This window comes from Natrix helvetica (genome assembly GCF_964273705.1).
Source record: "Natrix helvetica genome assembly, chromosome: 3".
Lineage (NCBI taxonomy): Eukaryota > Metazoa > Chordata > Lepidosauria > Squamata > Natricidae > Natrix > Natrix helvetica.
In genome coordinates this window covers 121,064,379-121,086,901 of record NC_138549.1, presented here as the reverse complement: position 1 = coordinate 121,086,901, position 22,523 = coordinate 121,064,379, and the positions used below count along the sequence as shown (strand labels likewise).

General features: G+C 41.1%; 1 protein-coding gene across 2 annotated transcripts in view; it reads left to right on the top strand.

Moving 5' to 3' along the window:
* Positions 1 to 22,523, top strand: part of CPNE5 (copine 5) — a 159,708-nt gene that overhangs the window by 66,792 nt on the left and 70,393 nt on the right. For both annotated transcript variants that reach the window (XR_014174866.1, XM_081946663.1), the window contains exons 7-8: positions 17,450 to 17,509; positions 21,989 to 22,052. Coding sequence is in view for 1 of the 2 variants with exons in the window: in XM_081946663.1 (XP_081802789.1) it covers positions 17,450 to 17,509; positions 21,989 to 22,052 (124 nt within the window). In the remaining variant the exon portion in view is untranslated. The remainder of the gene's footprint in view (positions 1 to 17,449; positions 17,510 to 21,988; positions 22,053 to 22,523) is intronic.

Sequence of the window (22,523 nt, the reverse complement as noted above, 5' to 3'; positions counted from 1 at the left end):
CACCCCCAATGAAAGAAGACTCCAAGGCTTGAAGTTCCTCAAAGTTCCATTTTAATAATAATAATAATAATAATAATAATTTTATTTGATTAGCCGCAACCCTCTCCCGAAGGACTCGGGGCGGTGTACAATCAAAACAGATAAAATACAGATAAAGACACACATACATACATAAAGAACAAAGACATATACATGTGCATGGAGGAGGTAGACTCATAAGTGAAAGACAATTAAAAACACAATTTAAAATCCCATTAAATAAAATTACTGAATTAAAAAACCCATCAGGAGCGTTATGAAGTTATGATTGAGCCAGGCCGGCTATTTGGAATAGGTGGGTCTTGAGCTTTACACGGAAGGAGCGGAGGTCAGTAGTGGTCCTAATATCCGGGGGGAGGTCATTCCACAGGGCTGGGCCCGCCACAGAGAAGGCTCTGCTCCTAGGCGCCGCCCCATGGCACTGTCTGGTGGACGGCACCTGGAGAAGTCCCTCTCTGTGCGAGCGGATGGGTCGTAGGGATGTATGGGGCAGAATACGATCCCGCAGGTAACTAGGTCCTGAGCCATGGAGCGCTTTAAAGATCGTAATCAAGACCTTGAAATTTTATTAGAGATGTCATATTGGCACATCTGGAAAGCTTCCAGTTTCCCCCCACCACCACCCAAATGGAAGTCCAAGCCCCTGCCCAGCACCCACATGTCCGTCACATGGCCCAGTCAGGCACCATCCTAACTGGAGATGCCTCTCAGTCATACTTCTCCAGGTGCAGGGCAAGATGTCCTTGACTCTCTGAGAAAGGAATATTATTATATATATCTCCCATACTCCATATAATCCCCACTCCCATTTTCCCACAGCACTAAATGTGGCAGGCCTGAAGGCCCGATGCAAAAGATGGCTTCCAGGCTTGACAGTAGACTAATGTCTTTTACTTCCCAGTTCATAGAACCCAATCGGTCTGATCTCAGCATGGACTGTTTGATTGCTCCACAAGAGCCATAGCTGGAAGGCTGAGGTTTCTCAAAGCAAAACCAAAACAGTATTGATTTAATAAGAAGCATAGATGGGAGCTACAGAGTTGACTCTATATCGTCACAATTTACGTTCTGTTTGATTTCCTGGAGGTGTGATTAGGCCTTTTTTTAAAATAATTTTTATTGAATGTTTTAATATTTAAAAACAGTAAAAAAGACACAACAAGGAAAAAAACCACAATAAAACAAAACAAAACATGGAACATACATAACAATATAGAGTAATTTTACAGCTTTCAATATCGGCTTTCCTGCATAGCTTATATAATTCTCCCTTCTGCATTGCCCTTCCTATTACTATAGCCTTGTCCTATGATGTAACAAGCATAGTATAAACACTTACAGTAATATTCATTATTTGTATCTCCATCTATTTGTATTCTCTATTTCCTGTTTTGGCTTTTGATTTCTAGCCACTTGTATATTTTATTCCAAACATTATAAAAGTCCGATTCTTTTCTTTCTTTTAGTTCTATTGTCATTTTGTCCATTTCTGCACACTCAAGTATTTTCCTGATTGTAGTTTCGTCTGAGGGCGTATTAGTTTTTTTCCAATTTTGTGCGAAGGCAATCCTGGCTGCTGTGAGTATATGTATGATTGTATATTGAGATTGTTTGTCCATTTTTTGATCCAGTAGTCCTAATAGGAATGCTTCTGGTTTGAGTTCTATTTTTCGTTCAGTAATTTCTTCCAGCCACTTTCAAATTTTGCACCAGTACTTCCTTGTGTTGGGGCACATCCACCACATGTGATACAATGTTCCAGGCTTGTGATTGCATCTCCAACAATTAGGGGATAAATTTGGGTACATTTTGGTGAGTAGGCCTTTCAAGCACAGCTGCAACCCCAGCATTTTTTCCTCTCAGTGCTCCTGCTCCCTCAGGTTTCACTTCAAGAATCTGGCATGATAACATTGGACCATTTGGAGGGCCTGGATAGCCTGCTAAGACCTGCTTGGATCTCTGGTTCCAAACATCTGTCTGCTACTTGCTTCAGTAAAAGTGACAGGGCAACATGGGACAAGGACGTCAGTGTGCTAATTTACAACTCCATTACAGAAGTCCCATAGACTTGGGAAGATGAAGCCGAACACTTAAGTTCCTTCCTCCTTAGGGGAAAAAACAATCATGTACATTTTTATGGGTTGCTGTTAATTATTTAAGAATTAGGAGGCTTTGGAATTAGGAGGCTGTTCAGCTCCTGGCTGAACAGGATATTTGGTATTAGATCAGAAGCTCAGAGCATCTCCACAAAAGAAACTGCATGACCTGGAGGTATTTTACTTATTGTGGGGGCTCGCTGGTTCTTGATGGATTGATTTTTTCATTTATCCCTCCCTCTGATAGCCACACAAGACCTGCTGGTAGTGAAAATGGCATTTCCCCCCTAGAATTATGTCTCTCAATATAATTCCAACAGGCATTACTAATACAATGACACCCTGAAGGCAGCAGATTTCTTAAGTATGGTTTGGGCTAAGTTAATTCAAGATTATTTCCTCATAAGATTATTATTTTTTAAAGTTTCCTTTTTTTAATCAACCTTTTGAAAGCCGCCCCTTAAATTCATCCCTTCAACTGTTCATTTCTCTCCTTCCCCCTCTCTTTCATGCACAACATATACATTCAAAACACAACTTCTCTGCAGAGCAGTTATTTGTTATCGGAACCTCAGTTTCATTATGCAGATAATTCTTCACAGCTATCCTTGATTATTAGCTGATTGCTGCCCTGTGCAATGTTCATGTCCACTGAATTCAGATGTAGTTGCGAAAGAATTCTGCCTCCCATCATTCAAAGTGAAAGAAGCCGTATTCATGGAGGCTACAAAAGGGCCATGTGGGATGAGGGCGCAGTTCAGCCTCAGGGCTAATTTTGCAGGATGTCTTGAAGATGAAGGTAGACATGGAATCGATCTGTCAGCCCCTCTTTAGGCAATCAGAAAAGGGGAGATAATTCTGGTTGCTTCTGCAGCTGGTTCCCATATGAAATATGATGATGTGGGATCTCCTTCATTAGCTCTTTCTAGTGCAGATGTTTAGATTCTTTATATTTTCTCCTTCAGATCTTAACATACTAGTGAATCTTGAATCTTTTGATAGGAGACAGACAAATCTCTCTGAACTTCATATTTATTTCATACAATGATGGCTGCATAGGGTCGATTCACAATTGCTCCACCATGAGGTTGGGCTACCTATTGTGTCAAATGGTATAAGTGGATGATATCCCTGACTTACCCTAGGTTGCTGGACAATCAGCCACCACCAGAGATGTCCGTAGTCTTCTGCTGGCACAAGTCTTTTGATTGATCTGCTATACTTCATTTCATTGTATACAAATGTCTCTGTTCCAATTGACTGTGGGTGCTCTGGGGAATATTTTTCCATGATCCTGCTTCATAGTAGCAATAGCCTTTAGACTGATATACTGCTCCATAGTGCTTTACAGCACTCTCTGTGCTGTAAAGAATTGGAATTCAACATTATGCAAACACAAGTAGTAGAACAAAGTCAAACTAGAGTCTTGGACTTTAAGAGAGCTAATTTCAATAAACTTAGAGCTTGGGAAGAATTCCATGGATGAGAATCCTCAAGGGGAAAACAACTCAAGAAGCTTGGGAAATTTTGAAAAATGAGATTACAAAAGCCCAGTCTAGCACAATACCAATGAAGAAGAAAAATAACAGCTCCCCAAAAAAACCCAGCATAAAGAACTCTCTGACAAATTGAAAGACAAAAAAAGATAAGTATAAAAAGTGGAAAGAGCGGGACACAACTAAGGTAGAATATCAGCAAATAGCCCGAGCCTGTAAAGATGAAGTAAGGAAAGCTTAAGGCTCACAATGAAGAAAGGCTTGCCACAAAAGTAAAAAATAACAAAAAAAGCTTCTTCCAACATGTTAAAAACAAGAAAAAGATTAAGGAAACAATTGGTCCATTGCTGGGAGAAAGTGGCAAGAAGGTGACAAGCAACAGGAAGAAAGCAGAACTATTTAACAGGGATGAAACGGTCCAACCTATCAAAAATAGCACCACAAAAATCAGATTAGGAACACAAGTTGAAATAGGAAAGAAAATGGTAAGTGAGCACCTGTCTACCCTAGACGAGTTCAAATCACCAGGACCGGATGGATTGCACCCAGGGTTCTGAAGGAACTGGCAGACGAGATCTCAGAACCACTGAACTATATCTTTCATAGATCCTGGAGCACCGGGGAACTGCCAGAGGACTGGAAAAGAGTTGATGTGGTTCCCATCTTCAAAAAAAGGGAAAAAAATAGATCCAAGAAACTATAGACCTATCAGCCTGACCTCAATACCAGGAAAGATTCTGGAAAAGATAATCAAGCAATGAATTAGCGAACACCTAGAAGTAAACAAAGTAATAGCCAAAAGCCAACATGGGTTTGTCAAAAACAGATCATGCGGGCTTCTGGTTGTTCCTGGTGCCGATGGCAGGCTTTTTTTTGAGCCTGTCAGATCAAGAGACAGTTAGAGGTGTTTTTTTACGATCTTTAACACCTCGGACACTCGTAAATTCTTGGAATTTATGAGGGAGAGATTCAGCTGCTGGATTGAGCCCTCGTGTACCCTCCGGAGTCCGGAGTCCGACGAGGTTTGCCCCCCTTCGCAGTTGTTGTATTCTCCTGCCTTTTTGATAACCTCTGCTAATTAGCAGAACCAGTCGCCGGGAACAGCCTTAACATCTTAACATCTTAACATCCCAAGAAGGAAGCAAGACTTTTGCAAGTATTTTAAGTTTTAATTGGGGGAAGAAAAAAAAATCTCTTTGAAAAGAACGCTACTGCTGAGTTCGAGAGGCGTGGGCTTAGAACAAAGGATTCAAAATGGCGTTGATTTATAGCTGAAAACCTACAGAAAACGAAAGCTAATTACCTGCTGATAGCCGGGGCAGTAAAGGCGGAACGGCTGAAACAACCCTAACTATTAACAATCTTTAAGCCAGTTTACATAACCTGAACTACTTAAATGTCAAAGTTTTAATTTCGAGCAACTTAGAAAGAAACATTTGCAAGTATTAATTTACAGCTGAATACCTAAGGAAAACGAAAGTTAATTGAATGGTGACAGCTAGAGGCGGCTGTAAGAATTATTAATTATGGCAACGGAACAAAAAGCCTCACCGGGTGCTACAATAAATTATCAGGATTTCAAGGACTTTATAAGGGAAGAAAATGCTTTTTTACGCAAAGAAATTAAGGAGGTTAAAGAAATGGTTCAGGATACCATTAAAAAACATGATCAACTTGATAAAAAATTACACACTTTAGCCACAGGTCTGTCAGAAGTTGTTCTTAAGGTGGACAGCAAAGTTGATCATCTGGCTTTGGATTTGGAAACTAAAACGAAGGAAACAGATTTGAAATTTGTTGAAATGGAGGGGAATATGCAGAGGATGGATAAGGAGATTATCATGATGCAATTCAGATCTATGGAGTACGCTGTTAGACTGAGGGGTATCAGAGAAAACCCTAGAGAGGACTTAAGAAAAGTTTGTGCTGATGCTCTGGCCACGTTATTGAAGATCCAGGATTCTTCTGAGATTTTTGCAAGGATCGACAAAATTTACAGAGTTAATTCACGTATTGCATCACAAAGGCAACTACCAAGGGATGTTGTGATATACTTTACTGAGAGAAATCTTAGAAATGATATTCTGCAAAATTCTTATTATTTAATAGATGGAAAAACGATCGGAGTCTTTAAAGAATTACCCCCAGCGATGTTAAAGCTTAGAAGGGATTTTGGATTTTTGGTAGTGGAATTGAAGAAGAGAGAGATACCGTATAGATGGGATGTTCCAATTGGTGTTATATTTAGTTACGAAGGGGTGAGGTACCATCTGAATACAATAGATAAAGCCAGAGACTTTTATCATGGAATACTCAAGAAAAATGCAACCCCCCCCACGTACATCTACACCAACACCAGTAGATTTGGATGTCTTAGAGCAGAGGATGTTTGAGAAAGAGACAGAAGAGCAAAGAATGCAGACACAAAAAGAGAAGGAGGGGCAGGGTGCTGTAGGTGGAGTCGACCCCTCTGGATCTCTGTTGTGTTCCTTCTTGGAAGAAGGACCTTCTAAGTCTCTCACTGAAATGCCGATACTTAAACCTGTCGAACAACGTATTACCAGATCCACGACTAGACAAATGTTAGAATCTCACAAGCGCGTCGACCCTCAAACACAATGTGCTAAGAAAGAAGCTAAGAAGCAAACCGGAGCCATGGGAGGAGCAGGGCCGAAGATTGGTCTTGTGGAGAGAGATCTTCAGCAAATGCTTTCAGCGCTCCAGACCAGATCTAAAGATGCTTAAGCTATTATCTTGGAACGTGAATGGAATGAACTCCCCACAAAAAAGGAAAAAAATATTTTATTATTTGAAGCAATTTAATAATGATGTTGTTTGCCTTCAAGAGACTCATATTAGGCTGCAAGACCAGAAGTACTTAGTGAATTCAAAACTGGGAACATTTTATGCTGCCTCTGATTTGGTAAAGAAAAATGGTGTGGTGATATATATAAATAAAAGATTTTCAACTAAAGTTATAGAGGCAGATGACGCTGGTAGATATATAGCAATTCAATTTGATACAGACTTCGGTTCCATTTTGGTGCTAGGAATATATGCTCCTAACCAACGCCAAGAAAGTTTTTATAAGATGCTCCATTTAAAAATTTTAGACTGGAACTTTAAGAGTATTCTAATAATGGGAGATTGGAATGGAGTGATTTCTCCAAAGATAGACAAGAGTAAAAAGACGAAATTCACTACCAAATTACCAAAGGCTTTTTTTGATTTACAAGACGATTTGAAATTAAAAGATGTTTGGAGGATGCAACATCTAAATGAGATGGATTTTTCTTTCTATTCAGATAGACATAAATCCTTTTCAAGGATTGATTTCTTTTTGTTAACACCGGATCTAATTCCTAAAGCTAAGAAACCCAAGATTTTCGCCAGGACACTTAGCGATCATAGTCCGGTGTGGTTACAAATTGAATTAGGGATGAGGCCAAGAAGGTCTTGGAGAGTAAATGAAAATTTATTTAGATATGAAAAAAAATGTTGATGAACTTAAAAAACACATGAAGGAATTTTTCAGTTTTAATATGAATAAGGGCACTCCCATTGAAATAGTTTGGGATGCAAGTAAAGCTTATATGCGTGGGGTCCTGATACATATGAACTTTAAACATAAACAAATTAGACAGAAAAGGAGAATGGAATTGGAAGATGAAATAAAACGCAAAGAACAGCTGCTTATAATAAACCCGAATGACCAGGCGCTCCAGATGGCGCTAAAGCTGTTGAAAGATCAATTTCAGATGCTTATAGCAGAACAAATAGCAACCAATTTGCAATTTGCTAAACATAACACCTTTGCCAACGCTAATAAACCTGGTAGATGGTTAGCATATACTTTGAGAAGGAATATGAATGACAGAATTATTGATAAAATTGAGTTTCGAGGGAAGATGGTATATCAACAAGAGTTGATTAAAAAATCATTTGTGGACTATTATACTAAGCTATATGTACAGGATAATATACAGAACAAGTTAATAGATGATTTTTTGGAAGGAAAAAGGGTTGCAAAAATTTCTGTGCTTCAAAAGGCAAATTTGGAACATCTTATAACCGCTGATGAGATCACTTTAGTTATAAATCAACTTAAATTAGCTAAGGCTCCAGGGACTGATGGTTTGACTGCAATGTATTATAAAACTTTACAACTGGAAATGATTGAATATCTTACACAACTATTTTGTAATATACAACAAGGAGGTAAAATACCTCCCTCATGGAAAGCGGCTTTTATCTCATTGATACCTAAAGATAAAGAGGGCCCTAAGAAACCAGAGGATTACAGGCCGATATCTCTTCTGAACACAGATTATAAAATATTTGCTAAGGTACTAGCCAACAGATTGATGCCGGTTATTCAAGAGATTATTCATCATGATCAAGCAGGATTTATTGAAGGCAGACATATGAAGGAGAATGTAAGGCAACTCATAGATTTAATTGACTATCTTGATAAGAATAAGCAGATCTCTGCAGTGCTGGTTTTCTTGGATGCAGAGAAGGCCTTCGATCGAGTGAATTGGAACTTTCTAACCAAGACTTTGGAAAAGATGGATATGGGACCACGATTGCGGCAGGCGATTGGAGCAATTTATCAGCAACAAAATGCACAACTTATTATTAATGGAAATTTGTCAACAACTTTCGAGATACAAAAAGGCACAAGACAAGGTTGCCCATTATCCCCATTGTTATTTATTTTAACTTTGGAAGTCTTGTTGAACGCAATTCGGGACTCAAAATCCTTAGATGGCATAGCTATCAGGCAAAAGGAATACAGAACTAGAGCATTCGCCGATGATCTGGTTGTTACCCTTTCACATCCTTTGAAATCAATAATCCAGATGAAAAATATCATAATAGAATTTGGCATGGTGTCTGGGTTTAGACTAAATCAAAACAAAACGAAAATGATGGTTAAAAACATGACAGAGACTCAAAGAAAGAGACTTGTAAGTTTAGCAGGTTTTGAAATAGTTTCTAAAGTTAAATATTTAGGAATACAAATTTCAGAATCAAACACAAAACTTTTCTCAAATAACTATGAAGTGTTGTGGCAAAAGATACAGAAAGATCTTGAAGCGTGGAAAAAGTTAGAATTGTCTTTGCTTGGAAGGATCTCAGCAATTAAAATGAACATTCTACCTAGATTTATCTTTCTATTCCAGATGATTCCGGTGCTTAAGTCAGATAAAACCTTGTTAAATTGGCAAACAACATTAAATAAATTTGTTTGGAAGGAGAAAAAGCCGAGAGTAAAGATGAAGATTATGCAAGATACACGTGAAAGAGGCGGCCTCAGACTCCCAAACCTTCGATTGTATTATGAAGCTGCGGTATTAACGCATGTAGCAGATTGGTTCGGGAAAACAAAAATGGAATTGCTGAATATAGAAGGCCATGATCTTGTTCTGGGATGGCATGCATATCTTTTTTATGAAGACAGGGTGGATAAAGTGTTCAACAACCATGTTCTCCGTAGTGCCTTGATGAGAATATGGAAGAAGCACCGGCCCAATTGGGATTATAAAATACCGCTTTGGTTGGATCTTGCAGACACCATGGGGATTATGAATATTAAGTCACTCGGGGGTTGTTTATATAAAGATGTGCTTATTGCTGATGGGGGCGAATGGAAGTTAAAAACTTTGGAACAGCTGTTGGAAGAAGGAATTACTTTAAATTGGTTACATTACATACAGCTTCAGAAGAGATGGGAAGAAGATCGCAGGGTCGGTTTTATGGCTAAAGAAGTGGAACTGATTAAGCAGATAAAAGAGACTGGTCCAAAACAAGTTAAAAGAATATATAATGTACTGTTAGAAAGAGACTCAGAAAGTGAATTGGTTAAGGATTGTATGATTAAATGGGCTCAGAATTTTGGTGAAGTGGTTATGTTGGAAACGTGGGAAAAAATATGGGTTCAGAATGTTAAATTTACACAGTCACAGAATTTAAGGGAGAATTTCTATAAAATGTTTTACAGATGGTATTTAGATCCTAAAAAATTATCATGCATGTACCCAAATGTTCAACCAAAATGTTGGAGATGCGGGTGTCTAGATGCTACCTTTTTTCATGTATGGTGGACTTGTAACAAGGTTAAAGCTTTTTGGATAAAAATATGGTGGGTTATGCAGAATGTATTTAAGAAAAGAATACAATTCACTCCGCAAATGTTTTTATTGGGTATAGTTAAGGATTTTACCAAAGGGGAAACAAAATTGGCCTTGTATATGGTTACAGCAGCTAGGTTGTTGATTGCGCAACATTGGAAAAAAGACTTTTTGCCGACAATTGATCAATGGATTCAGAAGGTGGCGGGGTTCGCTGAAATGGCAAAAATTTCAGCTTTCTTAAAAGCTCAGAAACAGGAGGATTACACACAGGAATGGGCAAAATGGATTGATTATATACAGAATAAATACCAGACTAGGAGTTATTATCTAGCCTTTAGGTAAGAATGTTCAGACCGATAGATGATCAGAGTAAATAGTATATGGGATGTTTGGAATTGTTAGAGTGGTATACAGCGGAAGTCGGGGGTGGGTTTGTGTGGGAGGTGGGGGAGGGTTAGGGTGGAGGATGGGGCAATATATATGTATGAATAAATTAGAAGATGGGACTAATGAAACATTGTTAGGCTAGGAGAAATTTATATTAAGAGTTATAGATGTTAAATTAGCTTAGAAAATGATCAATGTGTTATTATTAATTTAAGAGAAATTTATATAGTGTTTGTTGGGAGGAGAGGGGTTATGAGTAATCTATTTTAAGATGGGGGGAGGGGAGGGGGTAAAGTGTTTGGTATAATATTTGAATGTGAATTTTTGCGGGGGGGTTGGGGGGGTATAGCATTTGTATGAGATTTATATTGTGTGGAGGGGGGGTGAAAAGGGGGAAAATTTGTTTGTACAAAACTCTTTTAATTAAAAAAAAAACAAAAACAGATCATGCCAGACTAATCTTATTGCATTCTTTGACAAAGTGACAAAATTAGTGGACCAGAGGAATGCCATCAATATAGTTTACTTGGACTTCAGTAAGGCATTTGATAATGTAGACTATAACCTACTTCTAGATAAAGTAGAAGAATGTGGGTTAGACAGCTTCACCACCAGATGGATTCGTAACTGGCTGACCAACCGCACTCACCATGTAGTTCTCAATTGAACTGCATCTACATGGAGGGAAGTATGCAGTGGAGTACCCCAAGGCTCTGTTTTAGACCCAGTACTCTTCAACATCTTCATCAATGATTTGGATGAGGGAATAAATGGGGAACTCATCAAATCTGCAGATGACACCAAGCTGTCAGGAATAGCCAACACTCCAGAAGACAGGCTTAAGATACAAAAGGATCTTGACAAACTTGAACATTGGGCACTATCTACTAAAATGAAATTCAATGGTGAAAAGAGTAAGGTTCTACATTTAGGCAAGAAAAACGAAATGCACAGGTACAGTATAGGTCCGTGATGGCAAACCTATGGCACGCGTGCCACAAGTGGCACACGGAGCTATTTGTCAGGGCACATGAGGCGCTGCCCTGTCAGCTGGCCAGCGCGCATGCGTGTGCTGGCCAGCTGAGTTCACCTTTTTAAAAGCTATTTTTCGCCTTCCCCAGGCTCCAGAGGCTTTATAGGAGCCTGGGGAGGGCGAAAAGAACCTCCCCCGCCCGCCCGGAGGCTTCAGGGACCGTCCCTGAAGCCTTCAGAACGCTTAAAACCAACCTCCGAGCAACCCGGAAGTGACTTCCGGGTTGCTCGGAGAGTCGTTTTAAGCGTTCCGAAGGCTTCAGGGACCGTCTGGACGGTGGAGGGAGGGGGGACTCTATAGCCTTCCTGCCATGCGTCCCGCACAGGAATCCGTCCCCTCGGGGCTTTGCGAGGACGTCGCAAGGATTAAGCCGAAAGGGGGGGGGACGGGGAAAGCGAAGGGGGCTTTGTTGTCCTCCTTCTCGTTCTCCTCCTTTCCCCCTCCGGCTCGAACGCGGCGCCGGGGCCCGGCAGGCAGCGAACGAGTCGGAGCCTGCCGACTGGAGGAAGAGGGTGAGAGGCGGGTCCTGTGAACGGCGGCAGCAGCGGTGGCAATAGTCGCAACTCAGCGGCGGGCCGCCCCGGCTGGGAGACAAAGGAGGGGAAAGGCGGCAGGCAGCCGAGTTGCGACTATTGCCGCCGCTGCTGCCGCCGTTCACAGGACCCGCCTCTCACCCTCTTCCTCCAGTCGGCAGGCTCTGATTCGTTCGCTGCCTGCCAGGCCCCGGCGCCGCGTTCGAGCCGGAGGGGGAAAGGAGGAGAACAAGAAGGAGGACAACAAAGCCCCCTTCGCTTTCCCCATCCCCCCCCTTTCGGCTTAATCCTTGCGATGGTGCGGCTGGAGGAGGAGGAGGCGAGGGCGGCGCGGCCGAGGCCTGATGGACTTCCCTTCTGCTGAGCCTGTCCTGGGAGCGGCAGCGGCGGCAGCGATTTGAAGGCCGGGCCCTGGCGAGCGCGCATAGGCTGAGCGGAGCGGCGCAAGGACGCCGGGCCTGAGGCGCCACGCGGCAGAGGCGTTACGGGCGCGGGCGATGGAGACGCACGTCTCGTGCCTGTTCAGGGACCGTCCCGAGGCTTCCCTGAAGCCTTCAGAGCGCTTAAAACGACCATCTGAGCAACCCGGAAGTCACTTCCGGGTTGCTCTGAGGGTAGTTTTAAGTGTTCCGAAGGCTTCAGGGAAGCCTCCGGACGTTCCCTGAAGCCTCCGGAGGGCCTCCGGGGGCCGGGGGAGGCTCTTTTCGCCATCCACAGGCTCCTATAAAGCCTCTGGAGCCTGGGGAGGGCGAAAAAAGCATGCAAAAATGGGTGCGTTGTGCGCGCATGCGCACTGGGGGGCGCGTTGCATTATGGGTGCGGCACGCCCGCACACGACCCCCCGCGCTCCCCCCACTTGTGGCACGCGAGCCAAAAAAGGTTCGCCATCGCTGGTATAGGTGGTACCTTGCTCAGTAGTAGTAACTGTGAAAGGGATCTTGGAGTCCTAGTGGACAACCATTTAAATATGAGCCAGCAGTGTGCAGCAGCTGCCAAAAAAGCCAACACAGTTCTAGGCTGCATAAACAGAGGGATTGAATCAAGATCATGTGAAGTGTTAATACCACTTTATAATTCCTTAGTAAGGCCACACTTGGAATACTGCATTCAGTTTTGGTCGCCGCGATGTAGAAAAGATGTGGAGACTCTAGAAAGAATGCAGAGAAGAGCAACAAAGATGATTAGGGGACTGGAGACTAAAACATATGAAGAACGGTTGCAGGAACTGGGTATGTCTAGTTTAATGAAAAGAAGGACTAGGGGAGACATGATAGCAGTGTTCCAATAACTCAGGGGTTGCTACAAAGAAGAGGGAATCAAACTATTCTCCAGGGCACCTGATGGTAGAACAAGAAGCAATGGGTGGAAACTAATCAAGGAGAGAAGCAAGTTAGAACTGAGGAGAAATTTCCTGGCAGTTAGAACAATTAATCAGTGGAACAGCTTGCCTCCAGAAGTTGTGAATGCCCCAACACTGGAAGTCTTTAAGAAGATGTTGGATAGCTATTTGTCTGAAACAGTATAGAGTTTCCTGCCTAGGCAGGGGGTTGGACTAAAAGACCTCCAAGGTCCCTTCCAACTCTGCTATTGTATTGTATTGTATTGTATTGTATTGTATTGTATCGTATCGTATCTTGACCCCAATAATCTGGGTCTTCATTTTACCAACTTTGGAAGGATGAAAGGCTGAGTCAACCTTGAGCCAATCAGGATTGAACTCCAGACTGTGGGCAGAGTTAGCCTGCAATACTGAATTCTGACCACTGAAACACCAGGGTTTCAATACCTATTTTGCATAGGGATGCCTCCCTTGAAAAGCTGAACTGTGGGGGTGGGGGGTTTCTTTAATTTTTTACAGGTTCAAAGGTTGATTGGTGAAGTGCTGGCCTTCCTTCTTTCCCTTCCTCCCAAATAAAATTGACAAGATTTTGCTAAGTTTCTCGTTTTAGCCCAAGTGACTAGAAGAGCCATAAAAGCAATTTTGGTAGCTCATGCTTTCCTGGGATTGGTAGGAGGATGAAGCAGGGAAATCCACTGATGAGAGGTTCTTTTAACAATGGCCAAGACAGAATCCAGTCTATGACTGTGGCCAAAATGAGGAAAGGGTATGAAATTCAGAGAACGATTTCTTAAACAATCTGTTTATGTATGAGAGAGAGAAACAGCTGAAGGAAGCAACTGACTGGTTCAATAAAAATGTGGAGCAAGCAAGGGAAATTCCATTTATCATAAAGGATAATCATTCTTTGCTGTCCCTGCCAGCTTACTTCCATAGTGATGGGGTTCTGATTTTAAGTGACCCTTTATATGGTGACCATTGGAAATTTGAAAGCATTATCAGGAATCTTTGTTCCAGTTTGCTGATCTGCAAAAAGACAAGCTGTGACTGACTTCCTCTGTCTTGACTTATTAAATTTATCTTGCCCTTACAGTCTATGAAAAAGGAAGCCTAGGAAGATTCTGGCCAGCCATTTTCACATAGCTTATCTTGATTGCACCTGAAATTGATTTTTTATACATCTTTTGCAAATATGCTTCTTTCTTTTCTTTCCCCTTTTTTAGAGTTAGCCATTTCCCTACTTTCGTGTTTCAGAACCGGTTCCTTTCTTCTTTCCTGAGCCCAGTTCTGCAGGAAGTCTGACTGCACTTAAGATGAGCTTCTTTAGCTTTGCTCCTGCACGTACAGTTCACCAGACCCTTAATATGTACACATTTGCAACAAGGCAGGCAGAATTTGGTTTCCCAAATAGACTCATTTATCCCAGGGTAGGACAACTTTCTGTAGTCTGGCTGGGTGATTATGGGTGGGTTGAAGTTCAACCCACTTGGATGGCATCTGTTTGAGGAAAGCTGATGTGGGTAATTGGGGAGATGTTTGGTAGACCAGTCATTTTCTCAGCAGTTCCTTCAGTGCGACTGGAGACTAATTGGTTTGAGCCTTATGAGTTAATGGCAAGGTCTGGATAATTTTTCAGTTTTTGCTAGAGAAATGGCAGCTGGCAAAGCCATGTCCTTTGTCTCTGCAATTTGTTAGTCAGTGCTCTCCAGCTGGTAGGAGAAAGGTTGCCACGCTTCACTGTCAAGTAACTGTAGCTAGGGCAATCTGTCATCTCTGCTCGTTTGCCACTGCCGTTACTCAGGCAGCATGGTGATCACAGTCTTAATAAGAGGCTCAGAAAACCTCCCCAAGGCTCAGTAACAGGAACTAATCTCAGTGAATTTGCACCCATATTGTTAAGTAAGGGATTAGCATTATATGGGGAAAGCCACGTTGCTTAGTTTGCAGAGGCTGCCTATCAGTCATTGGGGTATCTGAGATACATCTAACTTGGGCTCCTTATTGCTGGGTTCAGAATCCGGTAACAGCACTGACAGCACTCTGATTTGTGGACTTTAGCTTCTGAAATTTTCTGTAGACAGCATTGCCACTGGAATAAATTCCTAGAATTGAAGTCTCTCCCCCACCCATTTGAAAGATGCCCAAGTTGGAGAAGATTTATTTATTTAGGCAAAAGTTAATGATATGTCTGAACATACCATAGTTTCTGCTCAGTAAACTTTTTTAGAGCATTTATACAGAAGGGATTGCTTCTACTGTTCTCCATCTCATTGCCCCACCGGAAATAGGATGGGACTTAAAGTTTACAAAGCTTTGATTCAGAGCATGTCCAGAATTTGGTGTTATCCAGATGTGTTGGAAATCAATACGTCCACTGGTCAGGTGGGCTGTGAATTCTGGAAATTGTAATTCAGCATATCTGAAGGACAAGGCCTTCCGCTGGCAATATTTTACATTATGTGTAAAATAAGCAGGAGAGAGAGAGAGAGAGAGAGAGAGAGAAACATTGAGTACTACTAGGTTATGCCACTGAAGGAGCAGAACAAAAGAGGAAGGGGAGAAGTAAAACAGCTGGATAGTTTTGCAGATTGCATGAAATAACCTTGAGACTAGGGAGATCCAAATTCAAGTCTGCCCTTAGCTATGGAAGTTCATTAAGTGACTTTGGGGCAGGTATTATCTCAGCTTAGACTACCTTAAGGGTTGCTATTGTGAGTATAAAGTTGGGGAAGGAGAAATACTATAGGCATAGTATTGACTTGAGCTTCTGGAGAAACCACAGCATATGAATATAATAAACCTGAAGGCAAGGGTTCCTAGTAGCTAGCTGCAGAGACTGCCACCTACCAGATATTACCTATCTACTAGTACAGGGGTGTCAAACTCTATTTCATTGAGGGATGCATCAGGGTTGTGTTTGGCCTCAGGGGTCTGGGGTGAGTGTGGCCAGAGTGGGCATGGCCTATTCGATGTCAGTCATATCGGGGGTGTCTGTGGCAGCCCAAGCACTCTGCCAGCGAAAACGGGCTCCTGGGCTCCCTTTCTGGCTGCAATGGCCTCCTGCAACCCTCTGCTAGTGAAAACGGAGCTTGGGAGGCACTTTCACTGGCAGAGGGTTGCAGGAGACCATCACAGCTGGAAACGGAGCTCGGGAGCCCGTTTTCATTGACAAAGGCACTGCAGGCCGCTCCCTCACTGTTTCTAGGGTGGCCCCAAGGGCCAGATCTAAACACCCCACAGGCTGTATGTGTCCCATGGGCTGGATGTGGCCCACAGGCCTTGAGTTTGACCCCTCCCCTGTACTAGTACCTCATACCTATTGATTAAAATTGATCATTAGAAGAAAACAATGGTTAAGTCAGTTTCAGTGAAATACTATTTACTGAACCAAACCTGCAAATGAATAAAAGGGATGGAAGACACTCCCACTGACTGTAGATACTACTTTTTTTCCAGTTGCCTCCCATTCAATCGAATATATGAGCAGAGGCAGCCAGAGAGGAAACTCTTTAACTGTTGAAGATTCCAGGAGAGGAGGAGGAAACCTCAGTCAAGTTCTATAAATATTGTCAAGGAAACTGTATCAATGAAAGGAGGGAATTAGTCACTGTCTCTGTAGCTGTGGCCCCATGCCAAGGAAATTTAGAAGGCATCATTGTCGCTCTCAGGGGAGACGCTGGAGGGGGGGAATTCAGGCCCTATTGTAGTGATCATCTCCCCCCCCCACCCCCCGGTATACATAAGGACTAGGGGTGCTTCTTGCAAGGGCTTTCAACGGTGCAATTTATTGGGAAGATGGAAGTGCCATCGCAGCATCTAATCTACTTTTTCTTCTTTAAGACATTCATCAAAGAGGGGAATAGAGAATAGCTGAATGGTTTAATGGGACTGGCAACATTAATTCCTTGCTGTGTGCAAAATGCCCAGCATTGCTAACTTACATTCTAGAACCGAGACTTTTTGTCAAGGTCATGCAATACAAGGTTGTGTATTAAGCATTGGCAGGCAGGCAGATTCTACAATTATCATATCTCTGTGCTGCATGTGATCTATGGGGATCTTTGCAAAGAAGGGGAACCTGGAAGGGTGAGTGCTCATGATCAAAAACAGGTCTCAGGGCATCATGGCCAGAAGAGTCTCCTTCCTCGTTCCTCATATAACTGCACACTGGGAGATGTTATTGATCCAATAAGGGAACTTCACTTCTGGATTTCTGTTGTAGGTGATGAGTTCCTGGTTTAACTAATTCACTTAACAAATGTGGCAACAAAGGTCATAAAATGGGGCAGAACACACTTAACAACTTTCTCACTTAGCAACATAAATTTTGGGCTCAATTATACATAAATAAATTATAAGTTTATATCCGTTTTATTCTTTTTTTTTCAGGATGGGAGCATTTACATTACATTCCAAAACTGGGAAGCCTATGCCGTCTGTCTCCAATGGGTAAGTCATTAAGTTCTCCTACAGATTAGAAAACAGAGGATTGGTGCATTCCACCCCTTCAAATTATCAATATAAACTGCATGAGGAGCTAAAGTCTGTCTTACTGAATTATGAGATATCCACTTAGTTCTACAGTGTTACCCTGAGCCTAGCATTAATATTAGTAAAAAATAAAGTAATCTAATTTTGCTGATGGAATGCTTCAATTATGCTTTAATGGAGAATTTACACACAACCACATAATGTAATAGAACTCAGTTATCATCAATGTGGTCAAGTCCACAACTGTTCAGATGCGATCTTGGCAAGCTCAGCCTATTATTGTTAGCTCTTCCTATCATTCTTTTCATTTTTAGTGAGAACTCAACAACTCTAGTCTCATTTGTTCTCATAACTCAATTGATAAACTGTAGAGAGAAGGGGGAGGGGAAAGCACATCTCACCATTCCTATTTAATATTCAAAGCAGGTGATGTCAAATCTGTTGGGCTTCTTCTCCTTCCTGAATACATAACATCCAGCGTGGTTCTTGATTGAGCTTGGATCTTGAACATTGAGTCATCTGTATTTAAATATGTATGTTCACAAAATTGTCTGGATAGTCATGCATATTTGGCCAATAAGTGAATTGTTAAGCATGTGGCCAGTTCTAGATATGTGTTGTCTAAAATAAATTTCAGAGGTGAGCATTTTTGCCAGACAATAACATTAACAAAATATCTTCTAAGGTTGATTTAGAATTCCTTTTGGTTTTGAATTGTTCTTCTTTTGTGCAAGAAAGCTGAAATATAGTAAACAAACATGGATATTTCTTGAATCTTTCTTCTAAGGAAAAAGCCAGGTATGGGCTACTGGAAGGTCTACAACAAATCACCATGGCCAACCTGCAGTGGCTAACTCGGCATGGGACAACTTGTCGCTCACAAATTCAATGCAGACAAGAGTTAATGTTGAAGAAATAGTGGAATAGAATCATTAAAGAAAGGATGGCAAGGAAGGGACATAATAAAATGTGAATGATAAGAATTAAAATAATGTATTGGTTGTTTTAAATAATTAAATTGAATTGTTTAATTGTCATGCAACGACCTGTCCCGTGGTGAACTGGCCATGGCAAGTTGTCCCATGGTGAGTTGGCTGTGGTGAATTGGCCATGGTGAGTTGACTGTGGCAAGTTGACTGTGACGTGTTGGCTGCGTTATCCCATTCTGATTAGAAGTCACCCCTGCTGATATGTGTGGATAGGCTGATTGATACTGGCTTCCCTTCAAATACATAATATGTCCAACTACAACCATACAACTGCATGACAGTGTTTTCTATGATATGGAAAATACAGTATAACACAAGCTTAGCATGCACGCAGACACCAGAGTCACCAGGCGAGTGGCAACCCTATAATATGAATGAAAGAGCAAAAAGGCTCTTCCCATCTTTCGGGGGAACTTTGAATGGGATAGCTCCAGATTGAAAGATTGCCCTTTAAAGAAAAGTGGTGGTGAAAAGCAACATAGATGAAACACAAGGCAGAAAGTAAACAATAACAACCTATAAGGAACAATACCCAAAATCTTAGCAAAAAATATTGCAACATCTATTGTACCAACCAGCACGTAATACTAGGGTTGCCTTGTTTTGGTTAAGGTCATATTACCACATGGACAGGATAGTTGATAGTCCAGATAGTTTCTTTCTCTATAGAATCCATTGTTTCCTTTGTGGAATGGTTTGACTTCCCAATCTTGCCTGGGATCTCAAACCAGTCTAGTGCTCTCCCATCCAAGAATTAATTGCATCCAGTTCTTCTTAGTGGTTTGAGATCAACCAAATCTGGCTATGTGCTGCTACCTGCTGGGCCACATTCAAATTGATACATGGGGAAAGCTCATCACAGTTGGTGGCCATTACCACAAACCAGGATTTTGAGTCCATTTGCCATTTACAATAGCAGAGTTGGAAGGGACCTTGGAGGTCTTCTAGTCCAACCCCCTGCCTAGGCAGGAAACCCTATACCGTTTCAGACAAATGGCTATCCAACATCTTCGTAAAGTCTTCCAGTGTTGGGGCTTTCACAACTTCTGGAGGCAACTTGTTCCACTGATTAATTGTTCTAACTGTCAGGAAGTTTCTCCTCAGTTCTAAGTTGCTTCTCTCTTTGATTAGTTTCCACCCATTGCTTCTTGTTCTACCCTCAGGTGCCTTGGAAAATAGTTTGACTCCCTCTTCTTTGTGGCAACCCCTGAGATATTGGAACAATGCTATCATGTCTCCCCTAGTCCTTCTTTCTCTTAAAATAGACATACCCAGTTCCTGCAACCGTTCTTCATATGTTTTAGTCTCCAGTCCCCTAATCATCTTTGTTGCTCTTCTCTGCACTCTTTCTAGAGTCTCCACATCTTTTCTACATCGTGGCAACCAAAACTGAATGCAGTATTCCAAGTGTGGCATTTATCTGAGGGATGATATGTCAAACCAAAGCTTGCCTATGAAAGTAATGCAAATTGGTTACGCTGACCGCCACAGTTCTAACGATGACTATGAAGAGAGTTTAGAGTTTGGAACTGTAATTATTTGGCATCAATCACTACATAGAACAAGAAGTAGAATATTTTCATATTTCCATTCATTATTATTTGAATCCGTATGTATAACTATATCATTTTTCTAAAGCCAATCCTTATTTCATCTACTGGTGAATGAAAATAATAGGAGTCATAAGTAGGGTAATCCTTTTGATATAATTTAGGGCTTTATGTGATTTATATTTCTGGCCTGAAAAAGATCACATTAGTTATTCACTGTCATACTTCTAATTTCCAAACTCTATGAACAAGTAGACTTGTCATCAGCTCTGAAGATTAAATCCATTTTGAGCCATCATTATCCAAGACATCATCTGTCTGTGTGGAATTAAATGGACAAAATCTATAAAATTGATACTTTAAAAAAAAAGAAAAGAAAAAAGGGAGTTTCAGGTAAACTGCTTTTCTTTATAGCTTTGTTCTTGAGTTATATCTCTCAATCATCAACTTGATATGAGCATTCAAATAAATATTTCAGTTTTGTTGCTACACATTCAGGCAGTGGTTTAACTCTAATATGGTTTTAACTTGGAAAACATATTTCTTTCGCTCTCAATTTTTATACCCTCTTTGAACAGATTTAATGTTCGAAAGAACTCATTTTAATTTGTAATATTTAAGATACTTTCACAATGTCCAACCATGGGCATAATGTCCATGATAGCTTGCAGCAAGCCAACAACCAATTCCATATGGAAACACACACATAAAGTCAACCATCAATAATAGAATAATTAAAAGCCCTAGAAATGCCTCCAATATTTCAAAGAGATAGGTCCCATGCTTGAAAAAGCTAAAGACTTTGGATGTCTTCGTTTATTTAATTCACTTACCAGAATTCCCTGAAAGAAGTACAGGGTTACTGAGACATTTTATAAGAGAATCTAAACAATACAACAGTAAAATAATTAATAAATAGAACACAAAAGAACTTGTTTATCACTATGTATGAAACCTAGTATCCCCATCTAACATAGGCGCTCAGTAGTCAAACCAAAATTGAGTTACGTGGTCCTGCTTTAGTTTATGGAAATGGAGCTTTGGGGTTTAAGGCAGTGTCTTGACAGGGAAAAGTCAAACATTTCAGCTCTATGTTGGGCCATCTTGCTTAACCCAGCTGCTTTGCTTTGGCAAATACTATATATATCTTCTAGGCATACCCACACATTCATCAGAGATTTTCTGGGGCTGATTTCACAGGTTGTTTTCACACAGCACCAAACACAGGGCACCTTTATGCTTCACGGAGCTGCATTGAAAGTGCGCTTTATCAAAGCCTTAATCAAAGCACAGTATTGTCAACCCTAATGACAAGATTTGTGCAAGTCTGAACACACTTCCCCCCTCCCTCCCTGTATCTTCAGGTCAACTATGGGTTTGTTTACTCATATTACATTCCAGCCCTTGACTCATCCTCTACCTGGCCTTTGCCTTGGTAGGGGCTTTTTAGCCTGTTCCTCAAAGCTATCCCTTCTTCCAGAAGTAGGGCTGTTGTAAAATAAGATGGGTATATGGGATGGTAGAAAAGCAATCTCGATTATATTGTCAATTGTAGGGGGAGAAAAATAGTTATAAATGTTAAAATGTCTTTTGATAACACACATTACTAATAATAGTTATGAGATTGTATATTTGTGAAGGTATACATGAGAAATAAAAATAAATGTTTTTCCCCAAAAAAGCTATCCTTTCTTCATTCTACTCCACTGCAGAGCGTAGAAAAGGAGTTACAGGTTTGGAAAACTCAAAGTTACTGACATTTTGGAGTTTCCTAAAAGGAGACGCTGCAAATGGAACAGAAAAATAAAATTGACATTATTCTGCATTGGGGTCAAAGATAGATGTCTCATTCCTCCCTTTTCTACCCACTTCATAAACTATTTTCTCTCTTATTATAGAGGAATTCCGGGGAAAAAGTGTGGCACCATCATTCTGTCAGCTGAAGAACTGGGCAACTGTAGGGTGAGTCATTCTTTTCTCTTTGAATTTCTGTTCATGTCTTTGCTTTCAAAAAGCTTGTCAAAAGAAGAAAGGAAGCCTTTGAATTCAAAAGCCCCAGTGCTAGGGAGTCTCTGATGGTTTAGAAAGTTATTTTGTTAAAGTTACACAGACATGCCATGCTGCATCCGAGTTAGAGATATCATGTTGCAGAAGATAATAAGAGACTCTGATATTATTTTTTGTGATGCAGGACCACACATAAGGTATATATTTAAGCAGGTTTCATCTAAAAACTGCCACACTTAAATGCTTTTATTATACGTCCTGACCCACACACAACTGCAATACTAGTACACTGGAGATCTCTTCCCCTTCTGGGGGAAAATGCTAGCTGTATGTATACATACATGTGAATATTTAGTAAAACCATTGAAATTTACTTCTTGATTTATTCAAGCTGCTCAGTTCAAGTAAGTGACTCTGGGTAGTTTA